This window comes from Grammomys surdaster, unplaced genomic scaffold, assembly GCF_004785775.1.
Source record: "Grammomys surdaster isolate TR1022 unplaced genomic scaffold, NIH_TR_1.0 187, whole genome shotgun sequence".
In the NCBI taxonomy this organism is placed as follows: Eukaryota; Metazoa; Chordata; class Mammalia; order Rodentia; family Muridae; genus Grammomys; species Grammomys surdaster.
This window is the reverse complement of record NW_021604632.1, coordinates 10,280,974-10,304,654: the sequence shown is the minus strand read 5'-3', so window position 1 is coordinate 10,304,654 and position 23,681 is coordinate 10,280,974. Positions and strand designations below refer to the sequence as shown.

At 51.3% G+C, this 23,681-nt stretch overlaps 2 protein-coding genes across 7 annotated transcripts in view; one reads left to right on the top strand and one right to left on the bottom strand.

Moving 5' to 3' along the window:
• Positions 1-38: 38 nt before the first annotated feature.
• Fhod1 (formin homology 2 domain containing 1) lies at positions 39-18,280 on the bottom strand. Of its 3 annotated transcripts, none has more exons than XM_028768623.1 (22): positions 17,983-18,280; positions 9,617-9,723; positions 9,281-9,345; positions 8,902-8,969; positions 8,724-8,829; positions 8,546-8,640; positions 8,178-8,289; positions 7,978-8,072; positions 7,743-7,886; positions 7,496-7,653; positions 7,241-7,417; positions 5,647-5,768; positions 4,004-4,689; positions 2,883-3,038; positions 2,493-2,675; positions 2,287-2,406; positions 2,052-2,213; positions 1,252-1,442; positions 962-1,154; positions 714-876; positions 432-632; positions 39-340 (listed from the first exon to the last, which is right to left on the bottom strand). In XM_028768623.1, exons 1-22 carry the CDS (start codon positions 18,181-18,183, stop codon positions 258-260), a joined length of 3,588 nt encoding a protein of 1,195 aa, XP_028624456.1. In that variant the 5' UTR covers positions 18,184-18,280; the 3' UTR covers positions 39-257. The 3 variants fall into 3 exon arrangements, with proteins under 3 accessions (XP_028624456.1, XP_028624457.1, XP_028624458.1); XM_028768624.1 differs by having other exon boundaries at positions 5,653-5,768; XM_028768625.1 differs by lacking the exon at positions 17,983-18,280 and having other exon boundaries at positions 9,281-9,394; positions 9,617-9,679.
• A 287-nt stretch (positions 18,281-18,567) lies between these two features.
• The window catches only part of Slc9a5 (solute carrier family 9 member A5), a 21,054-nt gene continuing 15,940 nt past the window's right edge, over positions 18,568-23,681 (top strand). For 3 of the 4 annotated variants that reach the window (XM_028768544.1, XM_028768543.1, XM_028768545.1), the window contains exon 1: positions 19,567-19,908. In XM_028768544.1, coding sequence (XP_028624377.1) covers positions 19,713-19,908 — 196 coding nt within the window. In that variant the 5' untranslated portion in view covers positions 19,567-19,712. Of the gene's footprint in view, positions 19,909-23,681 lie in introns of all 4 variants that reach the window. The other variant, XM_028768542.1, reaches the window with a different exon arrangement.

The window sequence follows — 23,681 nt, the reverse complement described above, 5'->3', positions numbered from 1 at the left end:
AGCGAGGCAGAAATCTTTAAAGAAGAAAAAGACTCTTGGGATTAGCTAGGTAAACTTTATTTTGTTCCAAATAGGGAACTCACACATGCAAAATGCACGTACATGTATGTGTGCAAACACACACAAACACACACACACACACACACACCTAATACTGTTCACAATACTGGGTGCAAGCTTCTGAAACCAGGTTTCTGCTCCGGGCCCTCTCTGCTCAGTCTCTTATGCTGTCACTGTATCCAGGTGTGGTAGCACTCTCACACCTCTAAGCCAGGAGCTTTGCTTAGTCCCAGTGCCTGCACCAGGTCGTCTCCAAGTCCACTCTTCAACGTTCGTCTCACTGCAGGGACAGAACAGGGTTATAGGGGGCGGGAGGAGGGTGTAGGGGGAGATAAGGGGAGCACTCAGTGGGTTTGTAAAGGTGTGCTCACAGGACTTCCGGTTGCCACGAGAGCGCTTCCTCTCCCGAGCAGCTAAGGCTCTAGGACTGCTCTTGGTAACTGACTGCACCAGCAGGTCCATTATCTCATCTGATGTGTCACTGGGTAAGCTGGAAGCTGCAGTCTCCTCAGGGGATGCAGTAGAGGGCCCCACTGCTGTGTTTGAGACAGGGGAACTGCTCTGGACCATACCTAAGGGAAACAGCACAGGGAAGTCAGGCGAAGGTGGCTTTAGAACAAACACGTTCTCCTAGTAGCAGCTGTGAGCCTTACCTCTGCTGCGTCGGCTGTGTGTAGTGTCTTCTGGCCTGCTGGTAAGCAGACTCTTCATACTGGCATGACTGTCCGCATCACCCCGGCCTGGCCCACTGCCCACAGCCACTGGGACAGACAGGTTATTGGGGGCCTCCCCGGCCACACCCGAGAACTTCTCTGTCTAAACAGGGAAAGAAGAGTGGTTAGGAGCAAGGAAATAGAACCATGAGGTGGCAGGCAAGACCTGCAAGGGGGCGGGCACTCACCTCAGTAATCATGCGCCCCCTAGTCTTGTTGCGCTCACGGTATGTAGCCCGCTTCTGCTGCTGCTGCAGTACACGCTCCCGACAAGTCCGATACTCAAGGGCAAACTCCCTCAGCGTGTGACAGAACTGCATGATACGAACGTCCCTCGCTGCCTGTGCGGTGTAGCCCAGGTAGAGCAGGAAGGCATGGAACCTAGGCAGGTTGGAAGGGGTGGGGGACTGGAGTGAGTCTTCCTGAGGTTTAAGGGATGGTGGTGGCAACCCTACTTCACTCTGGTGCATGGCCCCACCTGTTGCAGACTCGACGGTGCACTACTCTTAGCATGGCCACCCGGCGGGTACACTGGGCCAGGAAGTGGGTGAGGCGGGCACGCAGAGCTGGGGCTAGCTCATGCTTTGCCAAGCTCCGGAGGCTGTCCTCAGCAGCCCGGCTCCGGCACTCCAGCTGCCCTAGATTCTCAGTCAGCTGCTCAAAGTCCACCTAAAAAGCAAGAGGGTACACATCCTGTGTGTGTGTGTGTGTGTGTGTGTGTGTGTGTGTGTGTGCGCGCGCGCGCGCATGTGTGTGTCACTGCTTGAGGCCTGAATGCCACATGTTGGCACTACCATGCCAGGCCTCAGCTGTGCCCCCAGGTCCAGGCTAGATTGTTTGGGCAACAGTGTTTGTTCAGTGTATGCCTCGGCAACTTAGATCCTGTCTCAGAAAGTAAAAAGTGGGCAGGCGATGTAGCTGAGTGGTATAGAATGCTTGCATTCATTGCATAAGACCCTGGATTTAAGCCCCTGCATCACCAAACAAACCAAAACATTTATAGTTTTAATACGAGACATATCAGTCCAATTGCTCCAAGCAAAACCAGAAAAGGTTAGTTACTTGGAGGAAGTGGCAACTAAATAAGCCCAAAGAACTAGACGGCTATGGTGAAGCCCTTAAAATCCATCGGCAGAGGATACAGCTCACATACCCAAAGCCTCCCTGAGCCCTGGCACAGCAGCCCAATTAGGTAAGAGGAGGAGAAGGAGTCACCCCAACAAACAGTGCCCTCTTGTATTTCAGCCAGTCTTAGTGGAATCTCTGCCTGGTACTAACCTTGGCACAGCGGGTGAGGGCAGGAATTTCTGAGTAGAGGTCAGAGGAATCAGGTCGGGTCTGGAGCACCAGGGAGCAGAGATGATACAGCAGCGACTGCCGGCGCACTGTGTCCTTCACTTCAGACACCTTCTCCAGGTAGCTCAGCTCAAAGCCACTGCTCTGAAAGGACCCTGTCTCAGTTTGGTCCTAGCTGGATCCAGAGCCTGTCCAGTCGCCAAGTGCCCTCGCTTACCTGGGAGCCATTGAGGAAGTTGCCCACAGCCAGAAGGGTAGCCAGAATGCAGCGGAAGGTGGCATTGTGCACCAGCTGTTCCATGCCCACTTTCAGATCAAACAGTGGCTCTGCAATTTCCTGGTGTGAGGGACAAGGAGCCTTCAGGCTACATGGTCATTACTCACCAGTTCGTACCACCCCATCCCACTCCATGACCCTGGTACCCGCTCCATGCTTTCATAGTCCAGCTTGAATGCCCAGAGTTGTAGGCGTGCAGCAAGGCCTCCAATGGAAGCAAGAGTCATCAGGAAATTCTCAGCTGGGCCGAGGGGTACATCAGGGTTGGCCAGCTGGGCTTCCTCGATCTTCTGCCGCTCTTCCTCCGTGGGCATCATGGTCAGCAGTTTCTGAAGATTCAGCCACCACCCCACAGAGGCCTTCAGTACTGACCTGAGGCCTTACCCCTCCCTAGGCCTTCTAGGGGAACCCCAGAGGTTTGGGAGAATGCTCTACAGAAATGGCAGGCCTATGCCCACCACCAGAAGGACTAGAAATTCTACTGACCAAAGGAAAGAGCCAGTACTTCCCTCCTCTTATCCTTAAGGTAGTCCCACCTCAATGCCATCCTTGCTGACAGCAAATTCATCAAAGTTGAGCAGGGCAGCCTTGATGACGTGCACAGGCGGCAGAGTGGTTAGGCCAATGTTGATGGCATTGCTGCGCTTGGGGTCCAGCACTACGGTCATTGTCCGGCGGCCCTCACCAGCTTTCTGCAAGGTTGGGAGGATGGAAGTTTAAGAAGGGAAAGGGGCTGGACAGATGGCTCAGTGGTTAAGAGCATTGACTGCTCTTCCAGAGGTCCTGAGTTCAATTCCTAGCAACCACATGGTGGATATAACCATCTGGAATGGGGTCTAATGACCTCTTCTGGTGTGTCTGATACATAAAAGCTTTAAAAGGTGGAAGGGGCCTGTCATACATGTATACTAACACCAAGTCTTGGGTCTCTGTGGAAAAACATTGAAACAGATGGCTATAAGCTATTGTAAACAGGCAGCTTTCGTGGAAATTTACCAGCCTGAGTAGTCATAGACCTTGTAAATAGGTAGCCTTGGCAGACAATACCAACTTAGATAAGGACAAGTGAATCATACGCAGAGTCATAGTGACCTGTCCCCTGAACCTTCACCCAGCCGATACCCTGTTCTGAAAGATATCTGTATTCCCCCTGAACACCCACACTCCAGTGTCATCCCCTTCCCCACATCCTGCCTTTCTGTGTTTATAACCCCTGTGTGAATGAATTATGATTTGAAAAAAATAAATAAATTATTTAAAAAAAAAAGAAAGGTGGAAGGAGGGAGGAACTACCTGGAGTAGCACTTTAAGCCTGCATGGCAGCACACACCTTTAATCCCAGTACTCAGGAGGATATCAGTGAGTCTGAGGCCAGCCTGGTCTAAAGAGCAAGTTCTAGACAACCAAGGCCACACAAACCTTGTCTTGGGGGATGGGGGCAGGGAAGAGGGTACTCTAAAGTTCTCTGAATGGCCTAATGAACCTGTGACTGGAAACAAGAGATGTAAGGCCTGAGAATGGACTAATATCTCTAATGAGGGCTCTGTTCATTCATAGCCTTAAATGAGTTTTCTTTCCTTGCCATTTCCCCATGAGGGGAATGAGGAATTAGCTCTAATAACTCAGCCCCCTGAAGGCCCAATTCCTGCCCATTTACCTTGGTGGGTAGCACATCTTTGGCTCGGGACTCAAATAGGTGTTCCAGCCGGGCTGTGTCCACCGAGACAGGTTCCAGAGAGGCCCACAGGGTAGGACAAGGCCCAAAGCGGCTTCTAGAGCACCCAGGGCCACTAGTCAGCTTTAGTTCCCGCCAGAAAAGTTTTACTGTCTTCCTTTTGGTGGGTTGCCTTGGGCCATCAAGTGCTGAGTGGGAAAAAGGGGCAGCTAGGGGTGGAGGGGGTGGGCAGGAGCCTGTGACAGGTGGGGGAGGGGGTGGGGGTGGGCAGGAGCCTGTGACAGGTAGGGGAGGGGGTGGGGGAGGGGGTGGGCAGGAGCCGCTAACGGGTGGGGGAGGTGGGGGCGGAGGAGGGGGACCCCCAGAGAGTGAGGACAATGGAGGTGACAGGAACAGAGATGCTTTTGCAGCCTCCACAGATTCCACACTCAATGTGTCCTGGTCTTCATCCTCCCCTAGATCTGAGAAGTCCAAGTCCCCAATGCAGAGCTTGGGTACACGGGTAGGAAGCTCCTGGATAGGTTCAGCCTTAGGGCTTGGTGGTGACACTGGCTCCTTGGGCTCTGGCTCAAGACTCCGCTGGGTCCGCAGCAGGATTCGGGGAATGGGGCTCTGAGGTGTCCTGGGTGCAGAGGCTGGCTCTGGGGAGTCCCACAGTTCCCTGGGGCCTAGGAAAAGGTAAGTAACTGTCAGCCACATGCCCTCTGTGGGGCGATAAAGCAACATGAGGTAAAGTTGGGGGAATGCTGGAGACACAGATGGCTCAGCAGTTAAGACCCTGAGTTCAGCTCCCAGCACTTAATACTGGGTGGTGAAGCACCCAGAACTCCAGTTTCAGGGCTCTAAGGCCCTCTCTCCACGGATACACAAATGAAAGGAGGTTTGGTGGTTTGTTTTTAGTATCTCTTAAACATTTTATGCTGGGTGGTGGTGGTACACACCTTTAGTCCTAGCACTTGGGGGGGCAGAGGCAGGCAGATCTCGATGAGTTCGAGGCCAGCCTGGTCTACAGAGCAGGTTCTAGGACACCAAAGGCTACACAGAGAAATCTTGTCTCAAAAAACAAACAAAAATTTTATGTATACGAGTGTTTTGCCTATGCATATGTCTGTGAACTGGTACATGCCTGGTACCCATAGAGCTAATAATAAGCTATAAAGTTTAAAAAATTTTTAAAAAGTGTGTGTGTGTGTCGGGGGGGAGGCGGGCTATCAGTTTGAAAAAGCCAGATGAAGGGTACATGGGAGAGACTGAAAGGAGAAAAGTGGAGAAAACGATGTAATTATATTTTAATAAAAAGTTATCAATTGGCAGTGGTTATAAAAACCTTTAATCCCTGCACTTGGGAGGCAGAGGCAGGCAGGTCTCTGAATTTGAGGTCAACCTGGTCTACAGAGTGAGTACCAGGACAGCCACGGCAACCCAATCTTGAAAAGCAAGAATAATTATTAAGAAGGCAGTATAGGATTTCCCCAAACTAGAGTTATTAGACAGCTGTGAAGTTCCATGCAAGTGCTGGGAATCTAATGCAGGTCCTCTGAGGGCAGTGAGCTCTCTCGGCTGCCGACTGAGTCCTCTCTCAGGTCCCTGGGGTTGGTTTGTTTATCAGTTGGATTCTGCCTCACCATCACCTGATGATCCATCAGTCTCCTCCACCGTGGCCCCAGCCAGTGTCTCTGCTCGGCCTTGGGCCAGAGCAGCCTGCTTCTCTGTCTCCGCTGCCGCCACATTCTCCAGGAACCGGGCTCTGAAGAGAAGTGCATGTCAGCAATGGTGTCTGACCCAAGTCCAATGCAGGGTAGTACACATGCTTTGCTGAGCCACTGGGCATTGCCCTCAGTTGCAAGCACACACAGGCACAGGGAACAGTCCATGCACTAGGTCTACCTCGGCCAACCCACATCCCAGGAGTTACAACCAACTCAGTGTTCTTGGTCAAAGTACAGAAGTTCTACTTGACATCTAACTTGAAACCTTGCTGGAATCAATGTTCATTCTCCCGATTGTAGATAAGATCCTTAGAGTAAGGGAAGGAGATAGCTTCAACAGCACAACAGACTTCTTACACGTCTGCTTTGGTCAAGAAAAGGGCCTGTTAACAGTGTGCACTCAGTTTGTGTTGAAATATGAATGTGATCTAGTGCTGTCTTCCCTTTCCTGCTTCCTTCCCTCTCTTCTCAATCTCCTCTTTTTTTGAGACAAAGACTCATGTAGGCCATACTAACCCACACTATGTAGCTGAAGATGACCTTGAACTCCTGATGCTCCTTGTCTCCACCCCTAAGTGCAGGAATTACGAGGTGTGTGCCACCATACCTGTTTAGTTTACTTCTTGCCTTTCCCTCAGCTTGAAGTTTCTGTACACCCCCCACCCAACCCCCCATGCCCCACTTTAAATACCTCTCCAGATTCATCTACAAGCTCTTGGTTCACACCCGCATCTCTGGTCTAAGCCACTCAGGTATCACTGCTGAGGCTTAAGGGACCACTAGGATCCCAGTATACTGTGCCCAGTGGTTAAGTCTTTGGGTAACTAAGGAAGCGTAAGTCTAGAACAAAGAATTCCTGAGAATCCTTCTAGGGTGGCTACATCAACTGCTGGGCAAGCACCGCTGAAGCCCTGAGCACATGGCAGGCCTGGCAGGCTGGCCTCTGTACTTACTCTAGCCTGGCCTGCCCAGTAAGGGACTGGGGGACAGGTGGACTCTCAGGGGAGCTGGGTGGGGGATGAAAGGAAGACATGGTAACTATGGTGCCAGCTCGATTCCAAGGCCACTTGTTGCTCCCATACAGAGCTGGATAGGGGTGTCACAGTGCCTTCTCATCCACAGTGGTAAGGAGAGGGGGCTAGGGGTGGCGGGACATGGGGGAAACAGACAGGAAGCTGGACTGGGTGCTGTGATAACAAAGATGGCGCACGAAAGGAGGGACAGAAATGGAAGGACAGGAAGTGAAGAGGGAGACATGACAAGAGGCCAAGGCAGGTGAGGTGGAACACTGGAAAGAAATAAAGAGGTGCCACGGGAGGAGGAGGCCCCGTTGGGGGCCAATCCTCACCCTCCAGCAGTCACTTACCAAACGGGAGCAGTTTGGTGAAGTCTGAAAAGAAAGAGAAAGCACAGCGTTTGGGCAGAGGAGGCTGAGGGCCGGTGGAGGCACACAGAGTGGAGGGACAGTGGGAGACAGGACTTGGGGGTGGGGCTTGGCCTCCCCACTTACTTGTAGACGCTTCTCTCACAGGAACTGTCCACTGAGGGCCCCACGGAAATGGTAGGAAAGAGGTTCACGGAGGTACGAAGGCCAGAGGCTGGGGCAGTAGGGCTGAAGGCCGGACTTGCAGGCAGGGTGGAGCCAGTGAAGGAGGAGGAGCCTACCGGTGATGCGGAGCCTGTAGAGCTAGAGGCAGAGCCTGTTAACCGATGGGGACAGGCCTGGCAGATTCGCCTCTCCACACAGACCCAGGTGTGTACTTACCCAGGTTCTGGGGCACGCACCGGACCGCCCCCACCTTCTAGTGACCTTCGGCTCCTTTTGCCCTCCTCTGAAGATGGCTTCCGCCGCTCTCGTCGGCCACCTGCAGCTGCAGCCCCTGCAGCCTCTTCCATATCTCCATCCTCTAACCGAAGGGCGCTCTATCGGGGGTGGTCAGGGTGTGAGCAAGCAGCTGAGGCCCAATAAACCGGACAGGTACTTGGGGGCCGCACCCCTCTCCCTGGCACACCTCATAGAGCGTCAGCTGTGCTCGCAGGTCAACATCAGTGCCAGCAGTGCCCAAGAAACGCTGGACCAGTGCTTCCATGCCCTGCTGCTCCAGCGCGTCCGTCACATCATAGAAGGAGTCCTGGTCCGGAAGTGCCGCCAGCGTCTGGAAGGTGGACGCAGGAAGCCAAGGCTGAGGTTGATATGGGGACCGTGGGCCAAGGGTCCACAGGTGACACCTAGTCTCAGTCCCCTACCTTGTTAATGAGAGTGACAGTGTACACCAACAGCTCTGGATCTGCTCCATTCTTCTCCTCCAGGATGGATACCAAGTTGGCCCAAGGAAGAGTACCTGCCACACAGAAAGGACAGTGATCACGGGGTGGGGGGGGTGGGGGGGATGGGCGCAGTAGGAGGGAGGGCTGAGTGGCAGAGAAAGGGAAAGAGAGGCTCTGACCGGTGGTGCTGGCTACAGCGTTGACTGCCTGGATGAACAGCGGCGCGTTGTTCTCAGAATACTCCACAAATACCAGCAGCAGCTTCAGGGCTGTCTTTACCACCAGGCGGGACTGGGGGAGAAGTCAATCCACATGAGTGGGGCTTGGACCAGACTGTTAGTTCCTGGAGGAGGGGGAAGGGCTCCTGGGGCTGTATCCGAAGAGAAGGGTCGACAGAGAAAGACTCTGGTTCTGGGCCTAGGCTTGGAAGAGCAGTTTAGTTTTCTAGGGACCTCGGGCTTACTCCAACCACTTTTCGGAAGAGGAAACTGAGGCTCAGAAGGAACCAAAGGGGAAAGGGTACATATGTTTGGGTAAAGCCACTTACCAGGCTAGCACACAGTGTATACAGCCACTGCACAGTCTCGCTGTGGGCCACCACCCCCAGCATCCCATCCACAAAAAGCATCAGCTGGCCCAGGGCTAGAGAGACAGAAATGGGAAGAGGTCAGTGGGGGTGGGGGGAGGGATGGGAACAAAGATCAAGGGGAAAGTATGGAGCTGACCTCGGAGGATGTAGCTCTGGTAGTTGTGGTCAGCCGCAGCACCCACGCGGATCAGACAACTCAGCCCCTCTGAGTGTACGAACTCAGGCACCAGGTCCTTGTCTTCCTGGAGGCACCATGGGCAAGTTTAAGGGGGACTGGGCTGGCCACCAACCCTCAGCCCACCTCTGGATCTTACCTGGAATATCTGCTTTAAGGAGAAGAGAGATCGGCGGAGCTCAGGGCCGCTGGAGCCGTACAGCTTTTCTGCAAAAGGTAAGTGGTCATCAACAACTCAAGGGAACACGGTGTCTTCTTCCACTAGCATAACCAAAGAGTCTAGGATTCTCAAGCCGGCCTTCTAGTCTGACTCTGGGCACCCTCCCCTGTCACCATGATTGCAGTCCAGCTATGGCATTGATCCTGACCCAGAAGGAAAGGACAGGAAAGGGAGAGAGGACACACCAGATCTCCAATCCACCCAGTCCATAGCCCAGCACAAGCCCGAGAGAAGGTAGGTCAACTAGGCTATGTAAGGAAAGAAGGGAACAAGACGGCAGGAGATGCCACACACTCACCCAAGATGGCATTGACCCTCACGGAGAGCTGGGTCCGCAGGATCAACGTAGGCTTCCGCCCTTTGCTAAAAGCAAGTAGCCGTGTTAGTGGCTCCCAGCCGATTCCGCAGAGTCCTGCCCTCAAAGCAGAGACAGCTAAAGACATCTACATGTGAACCCTGGCCCACTCCTTCCCTCCTAACTACTCATCTGGGGTCTGAGGAGAGTTCTCTGCATTGGCCTATAGACAAGAGTGTCTCGGCTGCTGATACCTGAGTTGGACCCTGGTGGGGACAAGGTAGGAGGCGTGGGCCAGACCTCAAATGTGAAGGCCTCCCTGACCCATTCAACTCTGACCTGATCTCTTCATAGAAGCTCTCCAGCATCTCCCGCTGTTCTTCCAGGGACAGCTCTGGGTCCAGGTAGTATCCAGAGGGAGACACTTGCAGCGCACAGTCCTCCAGCTGGAAACAAAGGGACACAGCTATGGGGTAGTCCTGCAGCTCAGATTTTTGCCGTTTGTTTTGTTTCTGTGCTATTAGGAACCAAGCCCAGGGCTTGCCACAAGTTAAACCACCGGGCTTCAGCCCTGGAGGGTTGGTCTGTTCATTTGTTGTTTGTTTGGGTTGGTTGGTTTTTGCTTTTTTTTTTTTTTTTGGTTTTTCTAGACAGGGTTTCTCTGTGTAGCCCTGGCTGTCCTGGAACTCACTCTGTAGACCAGGCTGGCCTCGAACTCAGAAATCCGCCTGTTTCTGCCTCCCAATTGCTGGGATTAAAGGCATGCGCCACCCCACCAATGCCCCACTTTTGCTTTTTATTTTGCATTAACAAACACAGATAAGGAAGGGACAGGAAGGAGGACAACAGGAAGTAGCTGCCTTCAAGGAAGTTCACAGCCTGAGGGGTGATAAGCTTCAGCCACAAAAGCATTCAAGCAAAGAGAGAAAGTGTTAAGGGTTCAAAGAGGTGCAAACCCAGCTGGGAGTCTCTGTCAGTAAAATAAGATGCGGGATCCAGACTCCCTACTCTCTCCAGGTCTCAGGGGCTTTTTGTCCTTTCCCCAAGTGAGCTACAGTTACAGCCCTTCTAGGTGAACTTCAGGTGAGCTACAGGTTTTTGAGTCTGATGCCATCGGACTCTACATGGGAAGACACCGGCTCTACCATAGGTTGGTGTTTCATGTTTCACTCCTGTAATCCTGGCTCACTATTGGGCCTTTTAAAAAGTGACTGTAAGTGCCAGAGAGATGGTTCAGTGATTAAGACCTCTGGCTGCTCTACCACAGGACCTGGGTTCAGTTCCCAACACCCCCATGACAGCTCCAGGGGATCTGGACACCTTCTTCTGGCCTCGGCAGGCACTAGGCCCACAGGTGGTACACAGACATACATGAAGGCCAAGACTCCTACTCATTCAAAATAAAAACAAAAAAAATTTTTTTGTTTGTTTGTTTGCTTGTCTATCGAGAGAAGGTTTCTCTGTGTATCCTTGGTTGTCATGAAACTCACTCTGTAGACCAGGCTGACTTCAAACTCAGAGATCTGCCTGCCTCTGCCTCCCAAGTGCTGGGATTAAAGGTGTATGCTACCACTGCCTAGCAAAAAATAAATCTTAAAAAGAAAAGAAAATGTTTCTAGAGAAGCCTGAAAGAGGTAACTTCCAGACACTCCAGGGTAACCTTGTGCCTCTCTGACACTTTCCCGTTAACGCAGTGCTGATATGCAGAGCTAATCAAAATCGGTGTGTCTACCCCTAACCTTGAGTAACTTCTTGAGGTGCTATGGCATAGGTTGAGAATGCCTCGGGGAGAAAGGGGGATCTTCTGGTAGCTGTTTCACTGGGCAAGTCACCTCTAACATTTCCCTTGTGGGTTGCTCAGCTCTGCCCTGCTCTGAACCTCACCCAAGGGCTTTCAGCTCTTCTCTGTCTCCGGGTAGAGGAGGGTTCAGGAGAGTCCAGCACCTATCCCTTCTCCTGCCTCTGGTTAGCACTCTTGCTCTTGCCTCAGAGTCTGATCTTTCTCCTTCCTGACAGTTTAGCCTGTGGGGCCCTTAGGTGACCCACCCCCACCCCACCCCCTTGCCTGGGACATGGGACACAGGACAAACACTCCAGCCTGTTCTCTGTCCCACTTCCTGCCTGGCTGCCTGCCCTTCCTTGGGCGCCTTGGGCAGGCCTGGCCTCTCTTTCCTTCCAGGGAGCAGAGTCATCTCCTGGGTCTACTGGGGAATAGGTCTGAGAGAAGGCTGCAAGGTTCCCTGGGTAGGTTATCTTGTCAGGGCCAGCTCAGCTGACAGCAGCCTCACATCCCTCCCAATCTCTCTTCCTACAGACTCATCAGCCTGCTCCCAAACCCACCCCATTCAAGCCCAGCTACATGGCTCTAGTACTGGTTAAACTACAGGATCTGGGGACTTTAAATATACCTCTCCCAAGGACTGCCTCCAAATCACATAGATTAGCTCATTCAACGGAATATCCATGAACCAGAAACTGATTTTAGGTCTGCAGGACACAGCAGGAAACATCTCTGCTGGCTTTTCCTTCCAGCCCAGCCAGGGAGACAAGTCAGCCTTGACTCATAAAAAACTCACTAATAAATGTGGATTCACAACTTCCATGAGTTCTAAGAGGAGGTACCCAACTGCTATGAATACCCGAGAACTTGCATACCCATGTGTGTGGCTAGGAATGGCTCAGCACAGGCCGAAGTAGCACATCTGGAGATGTTAGGTCCATCATTCAGGTCTTCATCTATGCACCACGTATCACCCTAAGTAAGCTGGGAATGGTTCTCTCCCTCCAGGACGAGATTTGGGTCAAGGGCCTAGCCCTGAAGGCTAAGTGGCCGCCACTCCAGTGTCCTCTGCTAAACAGGTTTAAGCTTTTGTCCTGGATGCAGATGTGGCCTCTCCAACCATTTCACCTGTCCATCCTGCCAAGGGTCTGGTCCACTATAGGGAAAGATCTAGAGACAACCTTCATGTCAGTTTCTGCTCTCAGCTATTTGTCCTGAGTGGAAATAGGAGGTCGAGAGCCAGGATCAGGCCAACAGCAAGGACAGACTTCCTGCCAGCAAGATGGGGCTTATCCTTCACACCCTCAGGCCCCTTCCTGGGATCGCTATTCTGAGAGGCAAACCTCTGGGACTCTTTTCTCACACCCTGGGGGTGGGCCAGGCTTGAGCAAGACCTAGTTTCCGATGACATTGCTCTAGGCCAGCACAATGTATGGGCCTCCATCTCCACCCTGGCTCGTCTTCCTCACATCTGGCCTCCATCTTCCTTCGGGTAATCCCTCACTCAGTCTTCCCAGGCTTCCCTCACTTTGGCCACCAGCCGTGAATCTCCTTAGTACCCCAGCCTAGGCTTTTCTGGCAGCCCAACCCAATGTGTACCTAAGTCCTTTGCAGGAGTAGTAAAGGCTCTTAACTGCAGAGCAACCTCTCAAGCCTGTTCTTTTGTTGTCTGGTTGGTTGGTTTGGTGTTTTGAGACAGGGTCACACTACGTAGCACTCGCTGTTCTGAAACTCATGTTTCAGACTAGGCTAGCCTTGAATTCTGAGATCCTCCTGTCTCTGTGCTAGGATTAAAGGCATGCAGCACTATACCTGGCTCCTCTGTTTGTTTTTAATAAATAAATAAATTTTGTTATAGGGCTGGGAATCAAACAGGTTTTTTTTCATGCTAGGCAAGTACTATATCGCTGGGCCATATCCTTGCTTTATTATCCACTCCTTACTTTTTTTTTTTTTAATTATTTACTGTCAGGAGTAGTGGTGCATGTCTTTAATCCCTTCACTTGGGAAGCAAAGGCAACAGGCCAATCTTTGAGTTTGAAGCCAGCCAGGTCTACAAAGCCAGTTCCAGGACAGCCAGAGCTATTACACAAAGAAACCCTGTCTGAAAAACAACAAATTAAAAAAAAAATTATTTATTTACTCCTGTGTGTGAGTATGGTTGTGTGCATGCCAAGATGCTCATGGAGGGCAGTACAGGTGTGGCACCCTTAACCTGAGCCGTATCACTAGCCCCCTACTGTTTTTGCTAACAGTGTAATCACATAAGAAAGAATAGACAGGGCGGGGAACAAGGAAGATAGAGGGGGAGGGTAGAATTTGTGCTGAAGGACTTTTGTAATTGGACCATTGAAGGCAGGACCCTTTGCTCTGAATAGCAAGCTTTCCTGTTATCTCAGTCTCCTTGTGACCTACCTTGTGAGCTACCTTGTGACCTCTTGGATGAGCTGACAAGGATGTACCTTAGGCAAAGAAACCTGCCTTTGTTATTTGCCTCTTTGGTTTGAGATAACAGACTGCCTTTTAAAGGAAAAAAATAAAGATAAAAAGGTAAGATACCTATAGCCCAGGTTGGTCTAGAACTTCCTATGTAGATGAGGCTGGGTCCTGATCTTCCTGCCTACATCTCCCAAGTATTGGCTTGATGTTATAGGCATATGTGTGTGTGTGTGTGTGTGTGTGTGTGTGTGTGTGTGTGTATAAATACACAAACAGCCTATACACACACATACACAGACATACAGCTTATACATATATACATATATTATACACACACATACACACAGAGAGAGCCTATAACACATAGTATATAATATATACTACCATGCCTGGCTTACTTTTTTCCTTTTTTTTTTTGCTCTCACCTCTCCCTCTCCTCTCCCTTTCCGGATAGGATCTCTTATTGTAATCCATACTAGCTTTAAATTCATGGCAAGCTTCCAGACTTAGCTATCCAAATGCTGGGGTTGTGGGTGAAGCCACCACGCCTCACTTTAGACTGCCTGTTTCATCACTTTAACATTTTAACAAGTGAGAAAACCAAAGCTCAGAAATAACTGACTCAGTCAGGCATGGTGGTGCACACCAACAACTGCAGACCCAGAGGAAGAGCTTCACAAGTTCAAGGCAACCTGATGGATGCCATCCATATTGAGTTCTACGCCAGCCAGGGATGTCTGATGAGACCCAATCTCAAAAGAACACAACAGCACTGGGGGCCGAGGGAGTGGAGGAGGTGGATCCCTGTGAGTTCCAGGTCACCTAGGCCTCCACAGTAAGATCCTGTCTCAAAAATAAAAACAAAACAAAAATCCGAAACCAAACAAAAGTTAGTTAACAGCCACAGGCAAACACGGCCCCAAATGAAACCAGGGTTAACTGATCCATATTTCAGGTGCATGGGTCTCGGAAGTGTTCCAGAAAACCTTGACAGGGGAATGGATGGATAGAGGGCCAGGGCCTGAAATGTTGTTACTAAACTTCTTGGACTCTGCAAATACCCCAAACTGGTCTTCCCAGTTCTAGTGAGAGAACACAAAGTGCACTTCACATCACACACACACACACACACACACACACTCCCATCTACTTCTGCATGTCTACCCCTTCCAGGACCTAGGCTGTGGGCTCTCTCACCAGCCTGTAGCCCGACGTCTTTAGCTTAGAAGGACCAGTTGATGGACCCTGCAGACTACAGCCAGGCTGGGAAACAGCCACTCCCTGCTCCTGCTCCATTTTTCTAGTCTTCCAGAGACTTCTGCAGCAGAGGACTAAAGAGCTCAGTTTACCAACAGATAAACCCCACAGGTCTCTTAACCCTTAGGGGGACAGACATGGGGGCATATGCCTATAAAGCTAACATTCATGAGCCCGAGGTAGGAAGAACAAGTGTTTGAGGATAGTTTATGAAACCTGCCTAGAAAAAAAAAAATTCTAGGTAGGGGGAAGAGGGTGGGTGGGGCTGTGGCTCAGCTGTGTGGTGCCTGAAGGGTTTTATCCTCAAGACTGCAAAAACCAAACCAAAAGACATCTTTGGGGACTCCTCAGATTAGCATCTCTCTCGGTAGGTCAGGTTCACACTTGAGGAGCTCTGAGGGGTAAACTGAGGCGGGGAGTGGGGTCAGGACATATTCTGGCACCTTTGTTCTCTTTTAGTCACGCCCAGCTGAGGAAACAGACAGAGGGGGCTCTGTAAGCCTTTATGACAAGGTGAAAGAAGCAGTTCAGGTCCCTCTGCCCTGAGCCCAGGAAAATGTCAGTGGTATATTAGCTGCAGTAGGGCCTTGGCTCTCAGGAAAAACTACTAAGGCTCTTCCCAGAAGGAAAGATAGAACTGGTAAATTGGAATTAGGGTTTAAGACATCAAAGGATCAATTCTCCCCAGGGGCAGGACAAGTCCTTAGGCTGAAAGAGCCCAAGCATAAAGGGGAGAAGACACGGAGTTCCCCTAGGGACACGAGGCCTAGCCTACGGTATTGCCAGGCTTCCCCACCCCCACCCAGGATAGAAGATGAGTCAGAGGCTGTGGCCAGGAGCTTCCTCCTAGACGGGGAGGAAATGAGCAAAGTTTCTCAGACTGGCAGAGCTCTGAATGGCTTAGAAAGGAGCCCCCGGGGAGGGGGGGGAACTGGAGTCCAACTGGGTGTGGGGTAGAAGCCCCAGGGCGGCTGCAGGGTCTACAAGGATGACAGAATCCAGAATGGGAGGGCAGAGGTCTCTTGATTGTGATCTACCTTCTGCCAGACAACTACACACAGAAGGAAGCAGTGGACAGAGAAAACCTATCATCCAATAGCCTACACGTGTGATGCCTGGGTGTCCAGCCCATCTCTCCCTTCTAGAAGGCAAGCAAGGTAGACTTAACTCATGCCTGTGCCTCTGGGGCACCCACTTAAGAGGACCTGGAGAGGAGCCAGCTGTTGAAATTTCCTGCAAGAAGCCCTGATCTCCTCCTCCCTCAGTTCTCTGATGTCCCTCCCCTGCCCTATTCTCAGTCCCTCTTCCTCCAACCTTCTATTTTGAGTCTGTGGTCACAGTTTATATTTGGGACAAGTACATCACAGTGCATCTGACCATTCCTGGCAAAGCTATCGACTCCAGAGAGTTCTGGCTCTAAACAGTGTGGTAACTTTATGCCCTTCCCAAAGCCTTGGGGGTGGGGGGGGAGGTGTGTTTGAGAATTCTCTCTGCAGCAGGTAGGAGATCCTAAAGGTGGTCAGACCAGGAAGTAAGGACAGAGCTGGGTGGAGCAGAAAACAGGACACAGCACCTGGTTGGGAAGACAGTTTTATATCCATTCATATTTCTACACAGACACAGACAGACACACACACACACACACACACACATACCGAACCTAGGGGCCTTGTTATACAGGCCAAAAATATACAAAGAATTTTCTAAATGAAAAAGAGGTTCCCAGTCTTGTTTTTGAACATCGTTTTGTGAAGAGGGTTGTCCTAGAGTGAGAGAACTATTGTCTTCTCTCTAACCTTACATATATATGTATTTGTGATACTGGGGAATCGAACCCAGGGCCTTGGATACTAAGCAAAATGCTACAGTCTCAGCCCTCGCCTTATTTCTGGCGAAGGATTTTCATTGGTAGAGAGAATAAGCGGTCTCAGTTCAACACCCCTTTCTCCCTAGACTGTCTAAACAGTTGCAGTTCAGCACCCTTTCTCTGTACTCTGAATACTAAATGCCAGATGACCTCAGACTGGACATGCTTCCTCCAGACCCCTCTCAACAGAGCAGTAGACGAACGGACTGCACAAAAACTCTGGAGGTGGGCAGTATGCTGCATTCTTTCAGCTGTGGTCTTAAAGCTAGGGCTCTGCCTGGACGCTGGCCACTCCCCAGGCCAAGTTTTCCCGACCCCCTCCTGCCTGCACTTGGAGGCAGGGCTGGTTGCAAAACGCAAGGAATGCAGTCTAGGGGCTTGGAGCCTAGGGCACATTCCAGGGGAGACCCCGGGCCTAAGGGCCATGTTTGCGCAACCCCGCGCCCAATTGAGACACCCCATCAACTCCCTCCTCTCTCCCTCACAGCTCCCAGCTAACCCGCAGGTCAGGAACCCTGGGGGGTGGTAGTGTGTATGCCTCTGGGAGTCCTGGCCCGGAAAAAGCAAGCCGGAAAGGGATGCCTGCAGGGGGCGGGGGGTGGAGGGGAATTGTGGGGGGCCGCAGGCTAAAGGGAGGGGAGGGGTGGTCCTGCTGGCCATATGGAAAAAAGCCTCTCTAACTGAGCAAAGTCGGCCTAGGAACGTCGGCAAACTGGGGCAGGCCAGCCGTTTAAAATTAGACTGGTCCACCCCCTCCCTTCCAGGCGTAGGCCACCAGCGGCGGGCCTAAGGGACCATAGGGGCGGTGACTCAAAGGGCTTTTCCACCCGTGCAGCCTCCCATGAGCGCACGGCTGCTTCCAAGGGACTCCTCTCACCCAGGCTGAGACTCCAATCCTCACCAGCTCTGGAGAGGCTGTACTCCAAGGACCCAACCCAGCCAGTAGCCTTGATCCCCTCTACAAGCCCTCCCTAAACCCGCCCCTCTGTGGCCCCGCCCCCAACTTACCTGAAGCAGGTGGAAGTCAGTCCCTTCCCAACTCCACTTCCCCAATCCGCTACAACCCGAACGGCTACCGACCCTCTGCCCACTGCAGCAACCCAGGCAAAGAGGCAGCGAGGGGACTCCCAAGTACCTCTTCAGGAGGGCCTAACTTTCAAGGGGAGCCTGGGTGGAGCAAATCACAAACTCTCATTTTCCTTCTATATTGTCTCCTCATCTTGAGTCTCCCCCTGTAGGCAGAGTAGCGTAGACCTTAGGACCCCGGCCGGAGACTTTTCCGGAGACGAGCACCGGCCCGCTATGGTCTCTCTCCTAGAAGCACTGCCTACCACCCACCTCTGCCTCCGCAGCTTCCCTCACCTTAAGAGGCGCCCCCAGGAGTCGGTGCAGAGCAGGGATCTGCGCACTCAGGGGCAGAGCCCCGTCCAAGCTGCAGGTGGGGGCCCGGCGTGGTTCCGGGAAGTTGGCACAAGCGAAAGGGTCGGTGTCTTCCAGGTACTGCACTCTCACAGTTACCACTGATACTGGGTCCCCATCCCCGCGCTCTTCCTCGCCCGCCATGGCTCTGCCACCGGCTGCCACTGGACGCCTCTGTGTCCCTGCAATGCTGCAACTTCAACTGGACTAACTTTGCTGTTAGGGCCGGGCCGGACGCTCGCTTGCTCGAGGGGCGGAGCCAGACGGAGGTGGGGCCAAGGAAGGGGGTGGAGCCAAGACTGAGCAGAGAGCGCGCGCTCGGGGTTAACCACCGCCAGAGGCGGCGCTTGGGCCAGCCACTCACAGAGCTGGTGATCCCGTTAGTTCCACTGCTAGGAGGGCGGGAAAACCCGAGCTCCCGCTCCGCCTCAGAGCAGAGGGCGGGGAGATTTTCTTTAGATTTGGCAAGGGCGAGGTTGCAGCCGATCTTTGTAGGGATTCTTAGGGCCGGTTGGTGGTAAATCTCTTCGGATAATCTTAGTAGCTGGGACACTCTCAGTTAAGGGACGAGACGGGACTAATTGCTAGTTCGAAAGATCAGTGAAAGCATTTCTCTCATTTGGGGAAAGCAACGAGAAGGATCTCTTTCAATTTGGAACAAGAAGTGGAAATAGATTTTTATATTTGAAGGAAGAGGTGGATTCAGTCCCCTTTAGCCGTGGGGGGGTGGGGAGGGGGAGAAACAGGACGGGTGCTCTTTCTCGAAAAAGAATGGAATGAGTCAGTGTGAGGAGGCAGGTAGCGCATGTTCCTTCAGCTTGGGTGATGAATGAAAAGTGGAGACATTCTTCGGTTTGGGGCGAGATGAGTCAAATTCCCCAAGTTGTTCCTAGTTTAAAGGGAATTCCGTAAGATCCTATCAGATCCATGGAATAGGCGATCAGTTCCCTGTAGTTTGAAGCAAAGGGAAGGCGGTGCCTCTGGGCTCTGGAGAGAAGAGGAATAGCCTCCCTTTTCAGCCTGGAAAGAGCTGGGTCGGTCCCGGCCTTGAGGTTTCTGGGTACGTTGAGGGCACCGTTGTCCATTAAGGCTTTCTGGGTGTGCCCAGTGCGCGTGCGCAGCTGTGGTCTGGGAGTGGGCCGGTAGGGGGGTCCCAGGTTTTGAGAACGTGTTAGGAGGCAGCAGCGTACCGCCCCTTGCGGTTTTCTCAGCGTGGCGCTGGGACCCGCAACCTGAGCTCCTGGGGCGGGTGGCCCGCAGCTGGGCGGTGTTCTGCAGTAGCCGCGCAGGTCTCTGCTTCCCGAGTCCCCCCGTCCTTCTTGCTGCCCCGGGACGCGGTAGCTGGTCACCTTTCTGAATCCGGAGCAGAAGCGGTTTAGGAGAGCATTTTAGAAAGAGTGGGTTTCAGGACTCGAGGTGAAGGAGGGCTATGCTGGGGAATTTCCGGAGATGAGACTAACCTAGAAGAGATGGAGGAGGGGATCCCAACTGCTAGAATCCTGGGCAGGGGTCTTGGGGTCCGGACCTGGCCTGGGGGTATCGGAGCCCGGATTGGGGGGAGTGAGCCCCACGTGCCTGTGACGCGGGGGCGCCGGGTAGGCGGCGGCGGTAGCGGCAGCGGCGGCGGCAGCGACGCGGGGCCGGCGGCCGTGCAGTGCCCGGAGGACAGCAAGATGCTGCGCGCCGCACTGCTTCTTCTGCTCGGGTTGCCCCTGGCGGGGGCGGGGGCCACAGAAGAACCCACCCAGGAGTCCGGGCCGTTAGGTGAGCCTCCTCCAGGCTTGGCGCTCTTCCGCTGGCAGTGGCACGAGGTGGAGGCGCCCTACCTGGTGGCCCTGTGGATCCTGGTGGCCAGCTTGGCCAAAATCGGTGAGTGTGTGTGTGTGTGTGTGTGTTTGCGCGCCCGCACGCCAGGCCAGCGGCCCGCAGAGGACCCGCCCCCAAACCCCTAGGTCTCCAGATCCAGTTCTGCATCTTGCATTGTGCGGGGACTCAGGCTCCAATTCCACAAATCTGGGTTCTCTCCCATTCTTTGCTCTCTTGTGGGTTTCCCTTCTCAGTTGGTAGTTTAGAGGATTTGCCTTCCTGAAGAGCTGCCTATCGCCGCTCTCTTCGGTTCCATCTTTAGACTCTTTCCCCCAGTTTCCCCTTCCCCTTGCAGTTAGCTCTCCTCAATAAACGTAAGGCCTCTCCTCCTCACGTCCAGCTTCTCAGAAACCTGTCAGCAACGAGGACACAAGGGGACACTGAAGGGATGATATTCTCCTGGAAACCCAGGCATTTTGGTTCTGAGAAATTTTCCTGCGATTTCATATCTCCTGAGATAACTAAACTGCCACTTTTCCTGTGACATATCTCTCTACTCCACTTAAAGCTGTTGCCACCTTCTGTCGCCCATTTGCAACCTCACCCTCTAATTCACGTTCCTTTTTTCGATGTTTAAGAAACTTGCGTTTATTGGGTCTTGATTGTGTGCTGGCTACCCCTGGGTGCTTTCATATGCTCACCCTCTTTCCGCCCTCACACTGAAGGCTGTGCTTCAGGTTCACACATTTCCCCCATCAGAGATGCTTTTCCTTGCCTCTCCCTGCTTTCTGGCAGCCAGTGGTCCCTCCTCCCCAATGGAGACCCTCCTTCTTTCTCTCTGTTGTTCAGGCTCTGCTGTGGGGGTGACTAATTATAGCTAAGCGTTGCTACTCACTCTCCATGTATTCTGGCACAGCTTGTACCCCAGTCTCCCCAATGAAACCTTCATGTAGGAATCCCACAGCCTAGCGTTTGCCTCCCCTCCTCCTGGGATGATGCTGGGGTGTAGGATGGGGAACGGAGATACCATAGAACTCTCCACTCCACCTTGGCAGCCCACAATTAATACTTGAAAATGGAGCCCTAAGTATCTTCAGGGGACCTCATTCTGCCAGAGAACTGACTTTTTCATAGGTCTTGGGTTTGCAGGGCTGGGGATGGTACATGTTAAGGGGAGAAGGAAACCAGAGATGGGACTGGAAGGAGGAAGACCTGTGTCTGAGCTCACCTTAGAGGCCCAGAAGCAGTGACAGCAAGGTGTAGAAAGCAGCTTCAGACTGGGAGTAAGGACTGTGTTTGCTGACAAGCCCCTGGATTGTAGAAGAGTCTTCTCTTACTTAAGGTTTATAGCACCAATATCATAGCTAAATAGTGCCTTTTCTAGTTTGGACAATACCTCCAATGGGGGGAGAAGAGACCCTCCTCTCTAGCTAAAAAGGATTCTGGGGGCAGGGAATAAACAGTATTCTGGAACACCTTCCAGTTTTATAACTAGAATGTCCTTTCATTCAATGCATACAGATGCAGAGTCCACTATGTGCTAGGTAGATGTAGGACCATTGGGTGCAGTTTCCAAAGGGCCTTGCTTTGGCATACGCTCAGGTTAATAAGGATCCTTCCTCTGTCTGCCTGAGGGACTGGACTATATAGGCTGTGTCCAACATGTAAGAGCCCAAGGGAGACCCATATTAGGGACAAAGGTAGGAGAAGCAAGAATGTTAGAAATCCTTTTCTTATATATCTCTGTTCCTAGAGACAGATATGTTGCTTTTCTCCAGGAGTCAAGTTTAATTAATATTTGTTGAGAGCCTACTGTGTGTCTGATACTACACTAGGCACATTTGCACATTTCATATACTTTGTCTTTGCCCTCTGTGATGGATGTTTTTCTTACACTAAAAAAGAGAAACTGGAGTTTAGGCAGGTCAAAGAATTTGCCTGATGATCTGGAGACTTGGGTCAGTGGTTAAGAGCACCCTTGTAGAGGACCCAGGTTCAGTTCCCAGTACCCACATGGCAGCTAACAGCAGACTATGACTCAGTTTCCAGAGGATTTGATTCCTGCTTTTGGTCTCTGTGGGCTCCTGCACTCATGTGGTACATAAATACACATAACAAATAAATAAATAAATAAATAAATAAATAAATAAATAAATAAATAAATTTCCTGGGATCACATCATTAGAAAGTCAGAGGGCTTTGAGATCTGACTGTTCTATACAAAGCTTGTTCTTTCTTCCTTCCTTTCTCTCTTTCTTTTCTTTCTTTCTCGAGACAGAGTACTATATAGCCCTGGCTAGCCTGGAACTCACAGGGATCTTCCTGCCTCTGCTTGCTCCCTGAGTGCTGGCATTAAAGCCATGTGCCACCGTACCCGGCTACACAAAGCTTTTTTTTTTTTAAAGATTTATTTATTTATTTTGTTTTGTTTTTTTTTTTCGAGACAGGGTTTCTCTGTGTAGCCCTTGCTGTCCTGGAACTCACTCTGTAGATCAGGCTAGCCTCGAACTCAGAAATCCACCTGCCTCTGCCTCCCAAGTGCTGGGATTAATCACCACTGCCCGGTGGTTTATTTATTTTTATGTATATAAGTACAGTGTTGCTCTCTTTAGACACACCAGAAGAGGGCATTGGATCCTATTACAGATGGTTGTGAGCCAGCATGTGGTTGCTGGGAATTGAACTCAGGACCTCTGGAAGAGCAACCAGTGCTCTTTACCACTGAGCCATCTCTCCAACCCCCACACAAAGCTTTTTAAACTGAGCCATGTAATGAAATATGTACATTTGGTTGAGAGGCCCAAGGTGCTTCCAAAAGGTGCTATGTGTGCATATATTAGCATAGATCGTGTTATATTAATAGCAAACATTTATTGTGTGTTTACTATAAGTCAATGTGCTAAGTGCTTTCCTTTGGGGTGTGGGTGGGGGAGATGAGAAAAAGTCTTGCTACATAGCCCAAGGTAGCCTTGAACTCTCTCTATAAACCAAGTTGGCTCAGTGCTTAAAAGAAGCATTGCCTGTTCCTGTAGAGGACTCCAGTTTAATTCCCAGCACACACACAGTACCTGACAACCGCCTGTGACACCTGTTCTACGGGATCTGACACCCTCTTCTGGCCTCATCAGATGCCAGGCATATACATGACACACTTATATACATGCAAACAAATGCACACATAAATATAAATAAATCTTTTTAAAAAAACCATCCTACACAGTGTTTACCTTGAACTCACAGCAATCCTCTTACCTAGGACTCCGTCCGAGTCCTAGAATGACAAGTGTGTGCCAATGTACTTGGTTTTCTGACACACCTGCCAGTTCCCGGAGAGTGAATCTAGAACCGTGGGAATGGTAGGATATGCTTGGCCGTGAAATGTCCTACAACTGAGCTGTATCCCGACTTTATTTTGAGAGAGGCTTGCTAAATTGATCATAGGTCTGTCCTACCAGGCCAAGCTCTAAATGCTTGTAAACAGGTTGTTTTCTTTAATCTTCACAACCATCCAATTTAATCATTATTGTTTTCATTTCCATTTTGCAGATGAGAACATTGAGAGACAAAGAGAATGAGTAAATAGTCTTCAAACCCAGTCTGCTTGATTTTAGAGGCCACGATTTTTTTCCCTTAGCAATCTTATACGTGATATAGAAACTGTTTAGCATTTGCTTAACTTCAGATGATTGCTTAACTTCAGATCATATACATGACACACTTATATACATGCAAACAAATACACACATAAAAATAAATAAATCTTTTTAAAAAAAAAACCATCCTACAGTGTTTACCTTGAACTCACAGCAATCTTCTTACCTTGGGTAAAGGAAGTC

Coding starts and splice junctions, on each gene's coding strand:
- Fhod1 (XM_028768623.1), bottom strand. CDS start 18,183: ATGGCGGGCGAGGAAGAGCGCGGGGATGGGGACCCAGTATCAGTGGTA. Junction 4,690..5,646: donor TGATGGATCATCAGGTGATG/GTGAGGCAGAAT, acceptor ACCTTTTCCTAG/GCCCCAGGGAACTGTGGGAC. Junction 3,039..4,003: donor AAGATGTGCTACCCACCAAG/GTAAATGGGCAG, acceptor CCAACCTTGCAG/AAAGCTGGTGAGGGCCGCCG.